The sequence below is a fragment of the Triticum dicoccoides genome, chromosome 6A (genome assembly GCF_002162155.2).
Source record: "Triticum dicoccoides isolate Atlit2015 ecotype Zavitan chromosome 6A, WEW_v2.0, whole genome shotgun sequence".
In the NCBI taxonomy this organism is placed as follows: domain Eukaryota; kingdom Viridiplantae; phylum Streptophyta; class Magnoliopsida; order Poales; family Poaceae; genus Triticum; species Triticum dicoccoides.
In genome coordinates, this window is record NC_041390.1 from 71,424,197 (window position 1) to 71,446,978 (window position 22,782).

The 22,782-nt window shown below is 42.7% G+C and overlaps 1 protein-coding gene and 1 pseudogene across 2 annotated transcripts; one reads left to right on the forward strand and one right to left on the reverse strand.

The window, feature by feature from the left end:
- Window positions 1-4,603, forward strand: part of LOC119315659 — a 6,198-nt pseudogene extending 1,595 nt beyond the window's left edge.
- Window positions 4,604-9,751: 5,148 nt separating this feature from the next.
- On the reverse strand, window positions 9,752-15,030 carry LOC119315038 (L-aspartate oxidase, chloroplastic). 2 transcript variants are annotated; one of them, XM_037589704.1, is made up of 9 exons: window positions 14,708-15,030; window positions 14,424-14,549; window positions 13,693-14,047; window positions 13,346-13,588; window positions 12,627-12,683; window positions 12,400-12,480; window positions 12,131-12,192; window positions 10,882-11,932; window positions 9,752-9,850 (listed from the first exon to the last, which is right to left on the reverse strand). In XM_037589704.1, the coding sequence occupies exons 2-8, from the start codon at window positions 14,534-14,536 to the stop codon at window positions 10,918-10,920; spliced, it is 1,926 nt and encodes a 641-aa protein (XP_037445601.1). In that variant the 5' UTR covers window positions 14,537-14,549; window positions 14,708-15,030; the 3' UTR covers window positions 9,752-9,850; window positions 10,882-10,917. The 2 variants fall into 2 exon arrangements, with proteins under 2 accessions (XP_037445601.1, XP_037445600.1); XM_037589703.1 differs by lacking the exon at window positions 9,752-9,850 and having other exon boundaries at window positions 10,615-11,932; window positions 14,708-15,028.
- Between the last annotated feature and the right edge of the window lie 7,752 nt (window positions 15,031-22,782).

Consider the following 22,782-nt stretch of genomic DNA (forward strand, 5'->3'; position numbering starts at 1 on the left):
CCTACAACGGTGGAAGCTACAAGTAGGTGAAGGCATGCTTTATTGTTTGTTATATACTGTATCAATATATGGTCATGTATATCAAGCATTGCTACTTGCAGAGGTAAAAGGAATGGACGGCAACTCCGCAACTGAACCGCCAACTGCGCCTTTAATTACTAGGCTCGATTGTCATCATCCGCCGCAACTTCCTGACGTTTGGTGAGTTCAGTTCGTCTTCAGCCTTCACTACTTCATCTAATCAAATGCTTTATCTGTTTTTTTGTCAGATTCAACCGCAAGCTGCGCAACAATTTTCTGCAGACGGCGAGGGATATTTGTGGTTTCCTCCTGCATAGGTCTCTTCTTGCCCACTTTCATAATCAGGCTTCCCATCTCTAAAATTTATTGTTTGAATTGGATTAACACATGACATGGGCCTTATATTTCTTTCAGTATGTATAGGACAGCAATGGCATATTGTTCCCTCCATTCGATGCAATCCATTGGTTCAAACAAATCATCTAATACTCAGGACTACAACTTACTGTCATTTTTATATATGCAAGTCATGATCGCCACTTAAGTTTAAAGAAAGGCTTGGATTATTTTAGTTTGGCATATATGTGATTCAACTACTTTTCCCCCTTTTTCTTCTACTCTGCACAGGGTGGATGTACCGGAATTATGCACATACAAATCACTAGTGAGGTGGTTACAGCCCCATTCACTTGCTGCACAATAATTTGGTTGTATATCGATCATTCTACATGCCACACACCCTTCCACCATGCTCGCTCACCTTATTAGAAGCAGCAATTTACTACGGCTAGCACATGTAAGCATGCCTACATCCATGTGAGTATCCAATGCATTTCTTCTGTGAACTGTTATGCATGCACGCTAGCACACACGCAATTTCATCATCACATTCTTTAGTAGATCATGATAATGTCATTTAGATGATTATTTGTTGAGTACATGCACACTATTTTTCTGACTATGATTTATGTGGGAGCTTAGCTATTATGTGAGATCAAAGGGAATTCACTCCAGCAATGGATATACACAATCATTTGTGTTTTATGTGTTGTTAGTTTTAAAAGGCAATTGAAATTCGTGGCTTGACGTTGCTGGTCATAGACTATGGCTGTCAATTATGTTCTCCTTCACATATTTAGTCATTTAATAGCTTTCATTGGTTCACTTTCTCCATTCAAAAATCTGACCTTCAGATTTACGTAGAGCAACATTTAGTGTTCATGCACATGTCTGATAGATAGTGCCACGTTCCAGTCCTTGGCGGTGGAGTTCATTCTTGCACATGTATTGTGTTCTTTTTTTTTGCGAGAAACATGTATTGTGTTCTTAGAAACAATATTTGATGATATGTCCGGCGTCAGCCAATCTTTTTGTGAACACTTGCTACAGTATATGGTACACTGAGTTTATGCACTACCTTATTTTCTTCTTTTCGATTTTCTATATGACATCATAGTATCACAATGGTTTCGCAGCAATGCGCGGGGCATCCTCTAGTTCTACAAGACAGAAGAAATCAGTGGCTTTTTTTTCAAATTTTTGCCCTTAATTTTTTTTGATCGTAATAACTTTATTCCTCAGATAATAGCAAGGTCATTTACATAGTTGTGAAGAATAAAATCAGGGACGAAAGTCTCCCAAAACTCAGAAGTACTATTGCTAAAACAATGCTTTGCTAATCCATCCGCTAGCATATTTGCCTCTCTGCTACAGAACTCATAGCTAATACGTGCAAACTCCATTGCCAAGAGGGAGCACTCTGCCACCACAGGAACTCCCCTACTTGGTTTCTTCCACACTTGATCATTCTTGCGGATGGGCTGGTTTGGAGTATTTACACAGACAAAATTGGTAGCAAGTACCTGAATTGAGATTGCTGATTGCTCTGGAGTTGGGACAGTCTCCCCCTTCGCAATTTGCCTCCTTTGCCACCATATAAACCACATGGCCACCAGGATGAGCTCGGCAGTGGGAATATCATGTGTAGTCATATGCAGGTGGATCAGAATGTCCAAAGTGATAGACCCGGATCGGTCCTGCACAACTGCTCTATCGATCTCCTCAGTTAACCCTAGTGATGACCACACTTGCGTTGCTCTATCACATGTGAACAGACAATGTTGAATGTCTTCCAAACCAACTTTGCATATCGGGCATTGTGGGATCAAGGGTATGTGTCTGCCCGCGAGTACACTGTAGCATGGAAGTACTCCCTTAAGTACTTTCCAACCAAAGTGCTTGATCTTTCCCGGTAAACGAAGATGCCATGGTTCCTTCCAAACCCCGCTAAGTTGAGCACTTCCCGGACTGTTCGAATTTGCATACTGGCGACCAAACTGGTGATCAAATTCTAAGTGATATGCCGAGCGTACTGAGAAGGTTCCACACTTTGTATAGTGCCATGCCACAAAATCTTCTAGTGCTTCAACATGTAGTGGAATTTGTAGTATTCTGCGTACATCTACTGGTGAGAACACGCTCTGAATTAGTGCCTCGTCCCACTGACCCGTATGAGGGTCAATTATCTCTTGCAGTTTTGACAACATGATTCCACCTCTAGGGGTGATAATCTTCCTTGTTGGACTTGATGGCAGCCATGGATCATCCCAAATGTTAATCTGTGAACCAGTGCCCACTCGCCAAATACATCCCCTCTTGAAAGTTTGTATCCCAGCAACCAAACTTTGCCCTTAATTATATTGGCTAGTAGAGGAGGAGATGTTTATGGGTAAATTGTATTCCTAATTTCCCGGATTAACTTAAATGAAAGGCCGTTGATTTGAAAAGAAAAAGAAAAGAAAGATTACATGTAGCCGCATCCAAGCAACACATCGACTTCGCACGTCTGCTTCACTGCTTGTAACGAACACCTCCCACTTCCACATCGAACCTAAAATTCCCCAATCCCACTCCTCCGTCCATCGTCCTCCCGCCGCTGGACGCGCCGGCGGTTGGTCGTCACCGGCGCGCGCTCGCACTCACCGTGGTTGTAGGAAGAAGCGAGCGAGACCACTCTGTCCAGTGTCTCCTCCGTCCGCCCTCCTCCAACTAGGGCTTGGTCGTTGCCGCCAGCATTCACCGCTGCTGCAGAAATTAGACTGCGACAATGTCACGATTTTAGGTCCGCTCTTTCTCTAGCTCCGTTTCCTCACGCGCCCACGAGCTGCTGGACGAACTCCACGACCATCTGGGCTTCAGAATGCTCAGGCCAGAGCTCGCGCACCAACTGTTCGACGAAATGCTGCGCCAACCTGTCCCAGTATCAGCTCGTGCACTCAGCGGCTTATTTGCTGCACTTGCGCGTGCGCCGCCCTCACCTGTGTGCACCGATAGCCCTGCCCTCGCCATTGATCTCTTCAACCTCATGGCCCGAGCAGGCCGTCGCCAGGCAACAACACCCACCATTTACACCTACATCATACTAATGGAGTGTTGCCACCGAGCATGCCGCCCAGACCTAGGGATTGCCTTCTTCGGCCGCCTCCTCAAGACAGGCATCCCGACAAACATCATTACCTACAGCAGCTTGTTCAAGTGCCTCTGTGACATGAAGCGCACAGAGGAGGCTCTGAACGTGCTGCTCCATAAGATGCCCGACGACCTGCCTAATGTCATCTCCTACTCAGTGATTCTCAAGAGCTTCTGCGACAATGGGAGGATCCAGCTTGCGCTTGATCTGCTCCAGATGATGGCCAAAAAAGGCGCTGACCACTCCCCCGACGTGATGTCATACAACATGGTAATTGATGGCTTCTTTAAGGAGGGTGAAGTAAGCAAAGCATGCAATCTATTCCAAGAAATGATACGACAGGGGATTGTGCCTACTGAGGTGACATATAGCTCCATTATCAATGCGCTATGCAAAGCAAGAGAAATGGACAAGGCAGAGGTGGTTCTTCGATCAATGGTTCATAATGGTGCCCAACCAGATGTTGTGACATATAATAGCTTGATCCAAGGATATTCAACTTTGGGACAGTTGAAATAAGTCGCTAGGTTGTTGAAAGTGATGAGAAGCCAAGGTGTTAAGCCAAGCGTTGTTACCTACAACTCACTCATGACCTGCCTTTGCAAGCATGGAAAAACCAAATAAGCTGAGAAAATATTTTATTCTATGGCCATGAACGGACAAAAACCTGATGTCATCTCATACTCTATTTTGCTCCATGGGTACGCTAAAGAAGGATCCCTCATTGATATGATTGATGTCTGTGAGCGAATGCCAAGAGATGGAGTTGTACCCAACCTCCATTGTTTCAACATACTGATTAATGCATATGCTAAGCATGGAATGATGGATGTGGCCCTGCTTTTCTTCGAAGATATGTTGAAGCAGGGGGTGAAGCCTAATGAATTCACTTATTTAACTGTGATATCTGCATTTTGCAAGATGGGCAGGATGGATGATGCGATGGAAAAATTCCGTGAGATGATTGATATGGGAGTACCAGTTGACACAGAAGTTTACATGTGCATAGTTGAGGGTTATTTTAAAAATGGTGATTCAATGAATGCCAAGGATTTTATTACCAAAATGAAGAACAAGGATATTCCAAATAGGCCGCAGAAGGGTAATTATTGAACACGGAAAATTCAATGAGATGATCGATATGGGAGTACCACGTGATACAACTGTTTACATGTGCATGATTGAGGGTTATTTGAATCACGGTGACTCCATGAAAGCAAAGGAATTGATTACTGAAATGAAGAACAAGGATATTCGTCATAGGCCGCAGAAGGGTAATTAAATAACACAATATCTTTGACATGGTCACAAGTACTGGTGAGGCCTGATGTTGTTACATTTACTTAAATGATCGATGGATATTGCTTAGTTGTCAAGATAAAAGACACATTTAGAGTACTTGGTGCTAAATACTCGTTACTTACCATGGTTATTCTCTCATGGTCATTCTTTCGAAGGGAAAGAGAACAGAACAATTTCACTTTCCTGCCCTAAATGATTTCTGAAGTCCAAACACTACAATTGACCATTGAGCATGAAGCTTTAGTATTGCGCCAAATTGTTACTATGAAGATATTATTAGCTGAGTGCTTCCTGGTAGCACCTGGCTATGATGATGATATCGTATTAGTGCTTATGCCTGTATGTATCATTTCAGTTCAAGTTTGGCATACTTCCCGCATGTGTTTTGCATTCGCTGTTAAAAACCTGACTGGCTCTGAGCACTGAGGACAACATGACCAGTCGATGTGCCAATAATCAGGCAAATGACCAGTCAATGGATGGGTACTTGTAGCAACAAAGCAAAGAAGAGGACAAAAATTAGAAGGGATATGCCATTTTATCCTGGAGTTTTTTTTAAGTTCTATATTTATTCCTTATGCCAGCTATATGAATGGACATCCTTTATCACTTGTTTTCTTTCACGATGCTTAAATAGGTTTTCAGGGCTTTCAAGTGTGGTTGTTTAATACAGACTGTTCCTAAAATGTCATAAGCTTTTCAGAGTTTTCTTTTCTGTTTGCATAAAATAACCTTGCTTTCCCGACATCACATCGCATGACTTGTCAAGTTCTTCAATCTCTGCAAGGAGGTATCAATGCTGAATTATTTATTTTATTTGTATTGCAGGTGCTAGCATATTCTTGATTTCATCTGTCATCATCAGCAGGTGCTAGCATATTCCAGTAATGATATATTATTGAAGTACTCCTAGTCGTTCAAGAGTGTACTATGTTTTGGATAAACACGGTCTTAAACAACTTCAATAGTTTTATACTCGCGAACCAACCTGTGCTTGAGATGGTTAGGTGGACAGTGGTATCCCCAACCCATCAGGGTTCAAATCCTGATGCTCGCATTATTCCTGAATTTATTTCCGCATTTCCGGTGATGCGCTTTCAGTGGGAGGAGACGTTCCCGTTGACGACGAGGCGCCTATAGTGACTTCGTAAATCTCAAGATGATATGTCGGCTCAGTCTCTTGAAGGTGCTCATAGGGGTAGGATGTGCGTGTGTGCGTTCATAGGGGTGAGTGTATGCGCGTGTATACGAACGCTTATGTCTGTACTGATGCTCAAATAGTTTTATACTCCCCCGTTCCTAAATATAAGCCTTTTTAAAAATTCCAATACAGACTACATACAAAGCAAAATGAGTGAATCTACACTCTAAAATACGTCTATATATATATATTAGCAGTCAGTATCAAGTTTGAATGGGAGTATTATTAAATAGGCGTCTATATACATATTAGCTATTTATACGTCTATATATATATTAGCAACCAGTATCAAGTTTGAATACGTCTATATATATATATATTAGCTGTTTATAGACATATTAGCAACCAGTATCAAGTTTGAATACGTCTATATACATATTAGCTGCTTACATTTAGGGATTATATTATTAAATGGGCGTAGGAATAAAGTACAAATCATCTGCAGTTCTATACATCTGAAATATCAGAACATGATCCCAGCCACACCTGACAAGTTACAACACCTGAAGCTGATGTGAATGGTAAAATAAGCAAGTACATTGATACAACATGCTACTTCAGACTAATTATAAATGAAGAATCAATTACAACTCCAGCTTTGCTGGATTAGTATACTGCAAGATTAAAAGGCTACTTCAGTCTAATTCAGTATTTTAATAAATTAATGAATCCTGGTGCTCGCATTATTCCTGATTTTATTTCAAGATTTCTGGTGATGCGCTTTCAGTGGGAGGAGACGTTCCCATCGACGACGAGGCGCCTACGGTGACTTCGTAAATCTCAAGATGATATGCCAGCTCAGTCTCTCGGAGGTGCTCGTAGGTAGGGTGTGCGTGTGTGCGTTTATAGGGGTGAGTGTATGCACGTGCATACGAGCGCTTATGTCTGTACTGATGCTCAATTTATTTCAGGATTTTAGGTGATGCGGTTTCAGTGGGAGGAGACGTTTCCGTCGACGACGAGGCGCCTACGTGACTTCGTAAATCTCAAGATGATATGACAGTTCAGTCTCTCGGAGGTGTTCATAGGGGTAGGGTGTGCGTGTGTGCGTTCATAGGGGTGAGTGTATGCGCGTGTATACGAGCGCTTATGTCTGTACTGATGCTCAAATAGTTTTATACTCCCCCCGTTCTTAAATATAAGCCTTTTTAAAAATGAGTGAATCTACACTTTAAAATACGTTTATATACATATTAGCAGCCAGTATCAAGTTTGAATGGGAGTATTATTAAATGGGCGTCTATATACATATTAGCTGCTTATACGTCTATATACATATTAACAACCAGTATCAAGTTTGAATACGTCTATATATATATTAGCTGTTTATAGACATATTAGCAACCAGTATCAAGTTTGAATACGTCTATATACATATTAACTGTTTATAGACATATTAGCAAACAGTATCAAGTTTGAATACGTATATATACATATTAGCTGCTTATATTTAGGGAGTATATTATTAAATGGGCGTAGGAATAAAGTACAAATTATCTTCAGTTCTATACATCTGAAATATCAGAACATGATCCCAGTCACACCTGACAAGTTACAACACCTGAAGCTGATGTGAATGGTAAAATAAACAAGTACATTGATACAACATGCTACTTCAGACTAATTATAAATGAAGAATCAATTACAACTCCAGCTTTGCTGGATTAGTATACTGCAAGATTAAAAGGCTACTTCAGTCTAATTCAGTAATTTTAATAAATTAATGAATCCTGGTGCTCGCATTATTGCTGAATTTATTTCAAGATTTCCGGTGATGCGCTTTCAGTGGGAGGAGACGTTCCCGTCGACGACGAGGCGCCTACGATGACTTCGTAAATCTCAAGATGATATGTCAGCTCAGTCTCTCAGAGGTGCTCATAGGGGTAGGGTGTGTGTGTGTGCGTTCATATGGGTGAGTGTATGCGCGTGCATACGAGCGCTTATGTCTGTACTGATGCTCAATTTATTTCAGGATTTTCGGTGATGCACTTTCAGTGGGAGGAGACGTTTCCATCGACGACGAGACGCCTACGTGACTTCGTAAATCTCAAGATGATATGCCAGTTTAATCTCTCGGAGATGCTCATAGGGGTAGGGTGTGCGTGTGTGCATTCATAGGGGTGAGTGTATGCGCGTGTATACGAGCGCTTATGTCTGTACTGATGCTCAAATAGTTTTATACTCCCCCCGTTCTTAAATATAAGCCTTTTTAAAAATTTCAATACAGACTACATACAGAGCAAAATGAGTGAATATAGACTCTAAAATACGTATATATACATATTAGTAGCCAGTATCAAGTTTGAATGGGAGTATTATTAAATAGGCGTCTATATACATATTAGCTGCTTATACGTCTATATACATATTAGCAACCAGTATCAAGTTTGAATACGTTTATATACATATTAGCTGCTTATAAACATATTAGCAATCAATATCAAGTTTGAATACGTCTATATACATATTAGCTGCTTATATTTAGGGAGTATATTATTAAATGGGCGTAGGAATAAAGTACAAATCATCTGCAGTCCTATACATCTGAAATATCAGAACATGATCCCAGCCACACCTGACAAGTTACAACACCTGAAGCTGATGTGAATGCTAAAATAAGCAAGTACATTGATACAACAGGCTACTTCAGACTAATTATAACTGAAGAATCAATTACAACTCCAGTTTTGCTGGATTAGTGTACTGCAAGATTAAAAGGATACTTCAGCCTAATTCAGTAATTTTAATAAATTAATGAATCTTGGTACTCGCATTATTTCTGAATTTATTTCAGGATTTCCGTGATGCGCTTTCAGTGAAAGGAGACGTTCCCGTCGACGACGAGGCACCTACGGTGACTTCGTAAATCTCAAGATGATATGCCAGCTCAGTCTCTCGGAGGTGCTCATAGGGGTAGGGTGTGCGTGTGTCCGTTCATAGGGGTGAGTGTATGCGCGTGCATACGAGCGCTTATGTCTGTACTGATGCTCAATTTATTTCAGGATTTCCGATGATGCACTTTCAGTGGGAGGAGACGTTTGCGTCGATGACGAGGCGCCTACGTGACTTCGTAAATCTCAAGATGATATGTCAGTTCAGTCTCTCGGAGGTGGTTATAGGGGTAGGGTGTGCGTGTGTGCGTTCATAGGGGTGAGTGTATGCACGTGTATACGAGCGCTTATGTCTATACTGATGCTCAAATATTTTATACTCCCCCCGTTCTTAAATATAAGCTTTTTTAAAGATTTCAGTACAGACTACATACAGAGCAAAATGAGTGAATATATACTCTAAAATACGTCTATATACATATTAGCAGCCAGTATCAAGTTTGAATGGGAGTATTATTAAATGGGCGTCTATATACATATTAGCTACTTATACGTCTATATACATATTAGCAACAAGTATCAAGTTTGAATACGTCTATATACATATTAGCTGCTTATACGTTTATATACATATTAGCAACCAGTATCAAGTTTGAATACGTCTATATACATATTAGCTGCTTATAGACATATTAGCAACCAGTATCAAGTTTGAATACGTCTATATACATATTAGCTGCTTATATTTAGGGAGTATATTATTAAATGGGCGTAGGAATAAATTACAAATCATCTGCAGTCCTATACATCTGAAATATCAGAACATGATTCCAGCCACACCTGACAAGTTACAACACCTGAAGTTGATGGGAATGGTAAAATAAGCAAGTACATTGATACAACAGGATACTTCAGACTAATTATAAATGAAGAATCAATTACAACTCCAGCTTTGCTGGATTAGTATACTGCAAGATTAAAAGGCTACTTCAGCCTAATTCAGTAATTTTAATAAATTAATGAATCCTGGTGCTCGCATTATTCCTGAATTTATTTCAGGATTTCCGGTGATGCGCTTTCAGTGAGAGGAGATGTTCCCGTCGATAACGAGGCGCCTACAGTAACTTCGTAAATCTCAAGATGATGTGCCAGCCCAGTCTCTCGGAGGTGCTCGTAGGGGTAAGGTGTGCGTGTGTGCATTCATAGGGGTGAGTGTATGCGCGTTTATACGAGCGCTTATGTCTGTACTGATGCTCAATTTATTTCAGGATTTTCGGTGATGCGCTTTCTGTGGGAGGAGACGATCCCGTCGACGAGGAGGCGCCTACGATGACTTCGTAAATCTCAAGATGATACGCCAGTTCAATCTCTCGGAGGTGCTCATAGGGGTAGGGTGTGCGTGTGTGCATTCATAGGGGTGAGTGTATGCGCGTGTATACGAGCGCTTATGTCTGTATTGATATTCAAATAGTTTTATACTCCCCCCGTTCCTAAATATAAGCCTTTTTAAAGATTCCAATACAGACTACATACAAAGCAAAATGAGTGAATCTACACTCTAAAACACGTCTATATACATATTAGCAGCCAGTATCAAGTTTGAATGGAAGTATTATTAAATGAGCGTCTATATACATATTAGCTGCTTATACGTCTATATACATATTAGCAACCAGTATCAAGTTTGAATACGTCTATATACATATTAGTTGCTTATAGACATATTAGCAACTAGTATGAAGTTTGAATACGTCTATATACATATTAGTTGCTTATATTTAGAGAGTATATTATTAAATGAGCATAGGAATAAAGTACAAATCATCTGCTGTCCTATACATCTGAAATATCAGAACATGATTCCAGCCACACCTGACAAGTTACAACACTGAAGCTGATGTGAATGCTAAAATAAGCAAGTACATTGATACAACAGGCTACTTCAGACTAATTATAACTGAAAAATCAATTACAACTCCAGCTTTGCTGGATTAGTATACTGCAAGATTAAAAGGCTACTTCAGCCTAATTCAGTAATTTTAATAAATTAATGAATCTTCATGCCCCAAAACTCCATGATATGGGCGTGGCAACTATTTGCACTGCAGCTGCCTCTGCAATGGCTTTGAACTCCATGTTAGCTCTTGGATAGCAGTAGGGAAGATCACTGTAGGCTTCCTCTTGCTCTCCTCCAGGTAAGGGAAGTCCTCAGTGAAGTGCAGGCCACGACTCTCCCGCCTCGCAAGCGCGCTCTTCACAACCAGCTTTGCGCAGCAGAAGAGGTTCCTCATTTCGCAGGCCTCGATCCCCACTGAGGCAGGCTTCCAGCCCCTCCTGAATAAGAATTCCTCCCACTCTGACTCTAGATCACCAATCTTCCATTCTGCATTCTTCAGCCGGTTCGTCGACCGCACTATACCAACGTACTCCCACATTATGGATTGCAGCTCCATCCTGGTCTTCTTTGTCCTCTCAATGATGTCAGACAGTGCACTGTCCTTAATGGAGACAGAGAGCACAGGGCGTGCCCATTTCTCCGCGAGACAAGGGTCAGCATCCGCATCCACCATGTGGTCGATAGAGGGCTGCACGGCTCTCTGAGCAAATACCAACGCTTCCAGCAATGAGTTGCTTGCAAGACGATTAGCACCGTGCAATCCAGTGCAAGCAACCTCACCAGCGACATACAAGCCTTTCACACTCGTCTCCCCTTGCAACCCAGCCCGAACACCACCGCACATGTAATGAGCTGCAGGGACGACAGGTATGGGCTGCTGTGTGATGTCCAGACCGTGCCGCAGGCATTCAGCTGCAATGTTCGGAAAATGAGCAAGAATTTTCTCCCTTGGCTTGTGGCTGATGTCCAAGAGAACATACTTCTCTCCACGTTTCTTCAGTTGATCATCTATGCTTCTTGCAACCACATCCCTCGGTGCCAACTCGGCACGGTCGTCGTATAAAGGCATAAATCTCTCCATGGATTGGTTGTAAAGAATTCCTCCATCTCCTCTGACTGCTTCTGTTACAAGAAATGCATTATCTCTTATTTTAGCTGGCTTTATTGGAAGGCCTTCGTCTGATAGTGCAGTTGGATGGAATTGCACAAACCTGTCATTGCGAAATAATGATGTTTTAGTATGCAACTCCAGAATTTCGGATACAAGCAAAAGTTGCAAAACTGAGTAAGGAAAATTAAAGGAACTGAGATCAACATGTTGCTACTGGTTCAACATTAATCAGGGAAGCATGAGTGAGTACTTCAGTGAACAAGGGATTAAATATATCTTAGAGTAAAGGAAAACTCACTCCATATTGGATATCACAGCCTGAGCGCGATGGCACATTGCGATTCCATCCCCAGTAGCCACCTGAAACATTGAGATTTAATGAGTATTAGGAGAGTTATGAGCATTTGACAACCTATTTCATATGAAAGATAAATCAGAGGACATGTCACAATTATCTTTTAATATGGCATTCGAAACATATGGTGTAATATGAGACAAAAGATAAACAAACACGCATAAAAGAATCCAACATATTAAAAGATAACGGAGACTGGGTGCTTGAAATACCGGTGGATTGGTTGTTGTGGGATATATATGGCCAGCTCCTCCGGACGCAAGCAATGTTACTTTTGAGATGAAACGGACTACCTGGATACAAAGAAAGATGATAAGACCCAAGTGATATAAATGGAAGTAATCTTTGGTAGAAAAAGTGAGTAAATTGAAAATGATAAACAATATAAGAGTAGAAGACAAAGATACTAGGTTGGATGTAAGAATTACAATTGATGTACCTTTTGAGCTTTGGTGTCCAATGAATCCACTCCGTAACAAAAGATTTCACCATTATTCTGCAGTAAAACACTCCATTTTAATCACTGTGCTTTGTGTGGAAACTCTAATAGGAGGTGCGAGTTGGGCATGGTACGTATAGCACACACATTTATGGAACATGAATTGTTATTTGGCTCCTGGGGTAACTCGAGTAACAAAATCCATGAAGTTGGATGTGTTTGAAACCAAAGGAATCAAAAGTGGACATAATAGCAAAAATTAGGTCCAGCTTGTCAATCAAAAGTCCAGCACGTGTAAAAATAGAAAAAAGTGACCTGCAAATTTAGCACTAATTAGGTGAAACATTTAAAGGTTGCATTTTTAAGAGGTCACTATCAACAAACATTTGGAAGCCGACAACATCAAGACACCTATCATTGGTGCCTTATCACTTTCTAGTCTGTTTCCTGTAAATAGAACAGTTTAACGACAAGACTCTTCAGTCTTCTTTTAGCTACTAACTATTTCATTCCATGATTTTGTTGCTTGTTAAGTCACTAGGAGGAAAAGGTGGGAATGGCTATTCAGCCATAAATGGTAAATGACCAATCCCCAAAAATTGGCATCCAGTCAACTTTAGGACTTGTACAGAACTTTAGAGTACACAAGGTTTGAAAATGCGAAAAGAGGCAACACATCGAATCAGCAAATGATTGGCATACGAACCACAAACACCAACCTGACAGGTCAACAGATCAATGGCGAAGTGGTGGCCGAACACAGATATGTTCTCATCATTTTCAACCGCTTGAAGCAGCGCTCTTTCAATCTCTTTTCCAGTCATATCGGCAGAATGGACGATTCTGTTGTGAGAATGTCCACCTTCCCTTGCAAGGTGGAGCCTGCCATCTTCACCATGATCAAATGAAGCACCCATGGCTATTAGCTCCTTGACACGCTCAGGACCTTCTGTGCATACTATCTGAAAGACAAGACAGGTGTTAGCAACCAAGAGTTATGAACCAATAACAGGCAAGGATCCACTAGAAGCAACCACAGCGCTTGTGACACGGAGGCTAAACTCACCCTGACGGTCTCCTCGTCGCAGAGATAAGCCCCTGCAACAATTGTGTCTTGCATATGGCTTTCTACAGAATCCTTGGGGCACAGAACGGCACTGACGCCGCCTTGCGCGTAGTTGGTGTTGCTCTCATGAGGCTCTGCTTTGGTGATGATAGCAACAGAGCCGTGCTTCGAGACTTCTAGGGCATACCTTAGGCCAGCGACACCACTGCCGATGACCACGAAATCAAAGTACCTCGTGGTGTCATCCTGCATGCATGGGAGGGCAGAGGCTCTGATGGAGCTGAACCTGTGCCTAATATGCTGTTGGGAAGCACTGACAGCCTTCACGCCCATGAAACGAGGGATAGCGCAAAATCTGCAGCATAACCAACATGGTGTCATCAGCTTAAACAATGAAGACCGGCATTTCAGGATTTATCACCAAAGCTTGCGATTTCATCAAGTAACCAATAGCAACCAACTGGTAGGTTTTAACACGTTTTCAATTTCTTAGATGGATCCATTAGAAAATTCAACATTGGCTTAAAAAATACTCATGAAGACAAAAAAAATCATCGAAAAAGAAAGATGAAGGTGAACATCTCACAAACTGAATGATCATGGCAGACATGGCCCCAGGTCATATATGCTTACAATTTAGACGACGGCAGGCCATAGAATTACTTATTATTACAGCAAACATTTGTGACAGGCTTAGCTTGACCCTGTGAGAAAGAGAGCTGCAACTTCACCTGGAGATCTCGAGCTGGGCGCAGGTTCTGAAGGAGAGAGAGGGCGGGCGAGACGCCTGCATGTGTGCCCCCTGCACATGGAAGCCAGCAGAGCCGCCCATTAGTCTGGCCATCCCGGCGCCGGCTCTGAAGGAGAGACAGAAAAAAAAGAATAGGAGGCGCAGAGATTGGTTCGGTCAGTAAAGAACCACGGAGAACCCACGAGATCTTGGCATGGCAGCAATAGTAAAAAAAGGGGAATTCCAGAAGATCTAGGGAGCCGTTCGTGCCATTAAAAAACGTACCTCTAGAAAGATCTGATCGCGCCCTCAGCTGGTGGGGGGGAACAGGGGCGGCTGCCGGCCGACGCTGGTGCTCCCAATGGCAGGCAGGGGAGAAGGAGGTGCTGGCGCTTGGCGCGGGTGGGAGTTGAGCGCCGCGGGCACGCCCTTTGGGCCTCCCCAAGGAGCGGGGCGGAGAGGCGGAGCGCGTGCGGAGGAGAGGGAGACAGCGGCGCGGGCGAGAGGGAAAGGGGGGGGAGGGCAGGAATTGAACGGAAAGGGATGGGAAGGGAAAGGCGAGGAAAATTCCCCGCACCCACCCCGAGGTGGTGGCCTCATCGCCGCCGCCGGCGTCGTGCGGATTCGATTCTTTCTTCTTTCAGATGCTTTTTTTCTTCTTTTTTTGTGGGGTAGTACTAAAGCCAAACTTCTTCTTTCAACTGCTGTCTCGGTCGATCCTTCGTTTCCGTTTTGGAATCTCGGGGCGCGGGGCCCGGCTGGGTGCGCTTTTCCGCCAGGCCGCTGCGTCGCAGGCCCAGCCAAGAAGAGATGGGTGGGTGCTGCTGCTGCTAGGCAGGCAATGGCACAGCGAGCGGGCACACGTGTGTACGGTAAAAAAATAGTAGGTCTTTCACCAGTACTGAAATGTTTGTGGTCGGAGGATAAATCTGGAAAAAGAATCAATCTTCTTTGAGTAAAGGCTGTCCCAATGCCCTGCGTCAAGAGGTTAAAGATATCCTTAAGAGCAACTCCAACGGGCCGACCCAAACGGACGGCGTTTTTGTCCGTTTTTTATAAACTCCATGACATCGACATGGGGTATAGAAAAGTTGCAGGAAGCTTTCCTTCCTATGGATATTTAGACTATCAGAACATCCCTCTAAGCACAAGGAGGCAAGGGGATTTCTTGTCATGGCATTTTGATAACAAAGGAATTTTCTTGTCCGCTCTACATACATGATGTTAATCAACACCAAGGTAACTAGGAAATCTTGGCTTGATGGCTCAGCATCGAGCTCTAATGGGAAAAAAAGGAAACAATGGACCTCAATATGGCAGGTTACTGTACCTTCAAAGAGCAGTGTGTTCTTGTGGCTATCATTCAAACATTCTATTTCCACGGATGACATGCTGTGTCACATGAACATGACAGAGAATGACGAGTGTGTAGTATGTGGACATAAGGATTAGTGGAAACATTCGATGCTTGAGTGTACCATGTCTAAATGTGTGTGGGCCTTATCTTCAAAGGAGGTTGCATTGCAGAGGTGGTGGCTCATGCACAAGAAATAAAATCGAAGGACTGGATATTCATGTTGATAGAAAATATGCCTCATAATCTATTGATCAAGGTGTTTGTTACGCTATGGGCGATCAGACATGTGCGAAGGAAAGCTATATATGAGCATATCTATCAATCATTGTTGTCTACCTGTTGTTCTGTTGAGAGCTTCATCGTTGATCTTCAATTGGCGGACAAGCCAAAGAACCAACCATCAGCAATCATCCCTACGGCTGCTAGTGATCATGCATCTTCTCATGCTTTGGTCTGGATTCGGCCCCCGCGGGATGGGTAAATTTAACGTTGATGTGGCAACGGGGAAAGAATGATGAGAAAGGAGGCGTTGTGGTCGTTGCATGCAATCACAATGGTATGGTTGAAGGAGCTTTGACCATTAATTTTGAAGGTATTACGGATTCGGAGACTCTTGGGGCACTTGCCTATTGAGAGGCTTTATCTCTGGCAAATGATCTTCTGGTAGGATGAGCATGTGTGGCGAGTGATTGCCTGAGTGCTATCAACTCAATACAGGAAGGTATTGGAGGTTCATATGGTCAAATAGTGCATGAAATTTTGGCTCTGAATCATTTGATGAAACTATCTCCAGACATGAAAGAAGAGGATAGAATATGCAAGCTCACATGATGGCTTGGAGTTCTCTCCGAGATGGGTGTGGATGCTTGGTGTGGCTGTCAAATCCACCTGATGGTGTTTGTATCCCATATGAACTTGATATGTGAATAAAGGGGTGCAAGTTTCTCATAAAAAAATGTGTGCAATGGGTGTTAGTGCTTTCTTCCACCTCAACTCGCTGAGCAAACAACAAAAGTAAGATGGGCCTTTCGTGGACTCTTCAGATGATGAGTGTAATTTGAGAGAAAACACATCCTAAAAAACTCTGAAAAAAACACACAACAATGTGTGCGGAGTTTTTCTTTTCGACACTAAAACCACTTCATTAACTAGTGATAGAGTTACAACCTTTATAAAGGGGCCTCATCAAACCATTCACTACAGAAAGTAGACCTTGTTGAATGTTGATTTCACCAATTCAGTTAGCCTACCTTGGGCAATGTTCAAAAGATGAGATAACAAACTCGCATGCCATCGGTTAGCAATCCGCAAAGACCGTTGTTGCTGCTCTATTTTTAAAACATCATATTTCATCATCTCGATTACCTCTAGGTTATATGAGTTGACAATTAGTCAGTTATATCCTGCCAATAATGCTAGCGTAATGCCAACACAGAGCATCATAGTCTTCGTGGTTAGAACATCCGAGCACGAGTTAAGCTTCTTATTTCCTGCCACAGCCATCTCACCTTTATCATTCCCTATAACAATCCTCGACCAGAGAGCCACGGAGGAAATACACATCGAAGCATGCATCTACATTGAGCTTCACTTGGCCCTTTGGAGGACGGTCCATACATTTAATCGATGCTCTTGGGGAGGAAGTGATAACCCACAAGTTTAGGGAATCGCGATAGTCTACGAAGAAAGTACTATAACCCAAATTTATTGATTAAACACAAGAGGATTCTAACAATATTTATAAGCCTTAAAAATTGAGTTATTAATTCAACCACACCTGGAAGCAAATTCTTGCTCGGGAGAATTTATTAGTAGCAAAAGTGATGTAATGATTGTAGTTGGATTATGGAATGATGCTACTCCTGCAGGAGTTGTTGGATTCCCCGAAGAGGAAAGGTGATGTAGCACAACAGTATAAAGTATTTTCCTCAGTTAAGAATCAAGATTATCAAACCAGCGGGAGTCACCACGCTAACAATGTAAACAACACCTGCACACAAACACGATACAAATGCTTGCACCAAACTTGGCAAGGGGGTTGTCAGTCCCCTTGTCTTGTCCAGATCTGAAATCACGCCACTCGGGCCCTAGTGTCAAGTATTAAGTATAGCAAAGTCATAGCAATATCTGTCTCAGAACATACAGGGTAATAGGGATGACACTATCAAACTCCGCGTCTATTAAGAGATCTCATCCAGTTCCAATCCACCCCATGCGACTAAGAAGAAATTACTCACATGTGTGGGGGAATCATGATGGTGATGATGATGACAAAGAATCCCACTCTCTGGAGGCCAGATCATCCTCCAGACAGCCCTCCAAGAAGGTGAACTATTTTGGCAGCGGCTATGTATCGTGAAAAATTCTAGAAAAAAATATATCGAAGTTTTTCCAGTTGAAAGAAAAATATAGGTGTCGAGAGGCAGTGCAGCGGAGGTTTTGTGGGCTCCTGCCACCCCTTCTCATGTGGTCTAGCCATTTGGAGCCGCGGGGCACCCGTGGCTCCATCTTCTGGCTTTGTATCTCTTTTCTCCCGGAAAAAATTCCTATGTTTTTCTCAATTTATTAGACACCTTTTTAAAACAAAATATAACACCATTGGAAACTTGCTGGAAACGGCGTCAGTCTGGAGTAGTTTTTATTCAAATTATGCAAGTTAGAGGACAAAAACGTAGCAAAAATGCTCCAAAAGTTAGATATGCTTGAGACGTATCAGCTCCCCAAAGCTTAGCTTATTGCTTGTCCTAAAGCAACTCAGTTGATAAGGTGACGCGGCAAGGAAATCATTTACAAATACTTTTATTTGGTGTATGCATAGAAATTTGGTCCATGATCACTTTACATCTATCCTATGAGCGTAATCACATGAATAAAAAAGTTTAACAACTAAGTTCTCTCATGATAATATTTCAATCAACTAGCAAGTTATATAAAGCATATCAAACACCAACATGAGAAGAATGAACATGATGCAATATGACAACATGGTATCCCGATAGTCTTTTGTGAAGGAAAACATAAATGCAAGAGACCGAAGAAGTTCAAGCAGTGACTAGACATTATGATGTAGCATAGAGCATCGCACTCATGCATCACCTGATGTTACTTAGACAATGTGCATGTTAAACTAAGAATGATAATTGTGCTCTCTGAGTAGGTGCTCTAGGAAGGTGACGACACAACATAAAAGTAAAATAAATAGGCAATGATTACCATGCCCTTATTTTGGTAAAAACTGGCAAGCTTGTGAAGCCTTATTTTGGGAGGTTGTTTTCAGAGTTTGAAGAATGGAAAGACAAGTTTATCCCCATTCTTCTTGTAGTAGCTGCTTTAGAACTTTGCGCTTTGAACTTTATTTGTTTGATTCCCTTTTTGGTTTTTTGGATAGAATCGATTTATTTATTTTCAGCCATTACAAGAAGAATAGAAAACTAGACAACAAAAGATTGGGCCAGACAAAGACAATTTACTTGGAATGACTATTTAAAGCAATGATAGGTAGGTGTAGTTGTTGGGGAACATAGTAATTCAAAAAAATTCCTATGATCACGCAAGATCTATCTAGGAGAAGCATATCAACGAGACGGGAGAGTGTGTCCACGTACCCTCGTAGACCGAAGGGGGAAGCGTTATGTAACACGGTTGATGTAGTCGAACGTCTTTGCGATCCAACCGATTCAAGTACCGAACGTACGGCACCTTCGTGTTCAGCACACGTTCAGCACGATGACGTACCTTGAGCTCTTGATTCAGTAGAGGGTCGAGGGAGAGTTCCGTCAGCACGATGGCGTGGCGACGGTGTTGGTGATGTGATCTGCGTAGGGCTTCGCCTAAGCACTACGACAATATGACCGAGGTGGTAATTAACTGTGGAGGGGGGCACCGCACACGGCTAAGACAAATCTTGGAGTGCCTTTGGGGTGCCCCCCGCCCCCGTATATAAAGGAGGAGGGGAGGAGGCGGCCGGCCTAGGGGGCGCGCCAAAGGGGGGAGTCCAACTAGGACTCCCAATCCTAGTTGGACTTCCTTTCCTTTTCCAGAGGGGGGAAAGAGGGGAGAGGAAGAGGAGAAGAAAGGGGGGCGCACTGAAGGAAATATGCCCTAGAGGCAATAATAAAGTTGTTATTTATATTTCATTATATCATGATAAATGTTTATTATTCATGCTAGAATTGTATTAACCGGAAACTTAGTACATGTGTGAATACATAGACAAACAGAGTGTCACTAGTTTGCCTCTACTTGACTAGCTCGTTGAATCAATGATGGTTATGTTTCCTAACCATAGACAAGAGTTGTCATTTGATTAACGGGATCACATCATTAGAGAATGATGTGATTGACTTGACCCATCCGTTAGCTTAGCACGATGATCGTTTAGTTTGTTGCTATTGCTTTCTTCATGACTTATACATGTTCCTATGACTATGAGATTACGCAACTCCCGAGTACCGGAGGAACACTTTGTCTGCTACCAAACGTCACAACATAACTGGGTGATTATAAAGGTGCTCTACAGGTGTCTCCGATGGTGCTTGTTGAGTTGGCATAGATCGAGATTAGGATTTGTCACTCCGATTGTCGGAGAGGTATCTCTGGGCCCTCTCGGTAATGCACATCACTATAAGCCTTGCAAGCATTATGACTAATGAGTTAGTTGCGAGATGATGCATTACGGAACGAGTAAAGAGACCTGCCGGTAACGAGATGGAACTAGGTATGAGGATACCGACGATCGAATCTCGGGCAAGTAACATACCGATGACAAAGGGAACAACGTATGTTGTTATGCGGTTTGACCGATAAAGATCTTCTTAGAATACGTAGGAACCAATATGAGCATCTAGGTTCCGCTATTGGTTATTGACCGGAGACGAGTCTCGGTCATGTCTACATAGTTCTCGAACCCGTAGGGTCCGCATGCTTAACGTTTGGTGACGATCGGTATTATGAGTTTATGTGTTTTGATGTACCTAAGGTAGTTCGGAGTCTCAGATATGATCATGGACATGACGAGGAGTCTCCAAATGGTCGAGACATAAAGATCGATATATTGGATGACTATGTTTGGACTTCAGAAGGGTTCCGGGCAAGTTCAGACAAATACCGGAGTACCGAGGGGTTACCGGAACCCCCCGGGGAGTGTAATGGGCCTATTGGGCCTTAGTGGAGAAGAGGAGGGGCGACCAGGGCAGGCTGCGCGCCCCTCTCCTTCTAGTCCGAATTGGACTAGGAGGAGGGCCTTTCCTTCCTTCTCTCTTCTCCTTCCCTCTCCCCTACTCCTACTCTTGGAAGGGTTGGAGTCCTACTCCCGGTGGGAGTAGGACTCCCCTTGGGGCATGCCTAGGAGGGCCGGCCTTGATACGTCTCCAACGTATCTACTTTTCCAAACACTTTTGCCCTTGTTTTGGACTCTAACTTGCATGATTTGAATGGAACTAACCCGGACTAACGCCGTTTTCAGCAGAATTACCATGGTGTTATTTATGTATAGGAGCAAACGTTCTGGAATAACCTGAAACTTCACAGAGACACTTTTTAGAAAATAAGAAAAATACCTACAAAAGATGAAGGCCAGGGGGCCCACCACCTTGCCACGAGGGTGGGGGGCACGCCTGCCCCCCTAGGGCGCGCCCCCTACCTCATGGACCCCCTGTTGCGTCTCCGACTCCAACTCCACCTTCATATATTGAGTTTCGATGAGAAAAAAATCAGAGGGAAGAAATCATCGCGTTTTACGATACGGAGCCGCTGCCAAGCCCTAAAACCTCTCGGGAGGGCTGATCTGGAGTCCGTTCGGGGCTCCGGAGAGGGGAATCCGTCACCATCGTCATCATCAACCATCCTCCATCAACAATTTCATGATGCTCACCGCCGTGCGTGAGTAATTCCATCATAGGCTTGCTGCACGGTGATGGGTTGGATGGGATCTATCACGTAATCGAGTTAGTTTTGTTAGGGTTTGATCCCTAGTGTCCACTATGTTCTGAGATTGATGTTGCTATGACTTTGCTATGCTTAATGCTTGTCACTAGGGCCCGAGTGCCATGATTTCAGATCTGAACCTATTATGTTTTCATCAATATATGAGTGTTCTTGATCCTATCTTGCAAGTCTATAGTCACCTATCATGTGTTATGATCCGTTAACCCCGAAGTGACAATAATCAGGATATTTACCGGTGATGACCGTAGTTTGAGGAGTTCATGTATTCACTATGTGTTAATGCTTTGTTCCGGTTCTCTATTAAAAGGAGACCTTAATACCCCTTAGTTTCCGTAAGGACCCCGCTGCCACGGGAGGGTAGGACAAGAGATGTCATGCAAGTTCTTTTCCATAAGCACGTATGTGTGACGCCCGGATAATTAAGCTACAATAAACCTCTCTTAATGATGCCACGTCACCACGGTTACTGTTCCTAATCTCGCGTTAGTTCGAAACCGATTTGAAATTCAAATTCAAAATTAAGCAAACAATAAAAATTTTCAAATATTAAAACTAAAATGTTCAGAGTGAGCCAAATACTGCATAGGTAATTACAATGAAGAAACCACATTTTAATAAAATGTTTAAATATTTAAATGATAATAAAGCAATAGTAAAAACTATTATTTAAATACTTTTAAATAATAAATAATTACGAAACTATTTTATTTAGCTAGCCAAATTAATGTGGCAGTAGTAAATATAGTAATAATAATTTAGGAACCATTTATGTATTTTATAAAACTATAACCGTTTTAAGAAAAAAAAGAAAAAAAAGAAAATAAGCAAAACATAAAAGGAAAGCAAAAATATAAATAAAAGAGAACCCCCCCCCCGCTGGGCCCCGGCCCAGCTGGCCTTAGGCCCAACAAGGCCGGCCCACTCCGCACCTCCCTGGCCTATATGGCCCGTGTCCCCCTGAAACCCTAAACCGCTAACCACCCCACTTTCCCCACTCCCCTCGCCCCTCCCTCTACCCCCGCTCGATCTGGACGCCCTCGACGCTGGTCCCGACTAC

Coding starts and splice junctions, on each gene's coding strand:
- LOC119315038 (XM_037589704.1), bottom strand. CDS start 14,536: ATGGCCAGACTAATGGGCGGCTCTGCTGGCTTCCATGTGCAGGGGGCA. Junction 14,048..14,423: donor GCCCAGCTCGAGATCTCCAG/GTGAAGTTGCAG, acceptor GTTATGCTGCAG/ATTTTGCGCTATCCCTCGTT. Junction 13,589..13,692: donor GCGACGAGGAGACCGTCAGG/GTGAGTTTAGCC, acceptor CTTGTCTTTCAG/ATAGTATGCACAGAAGGTCC.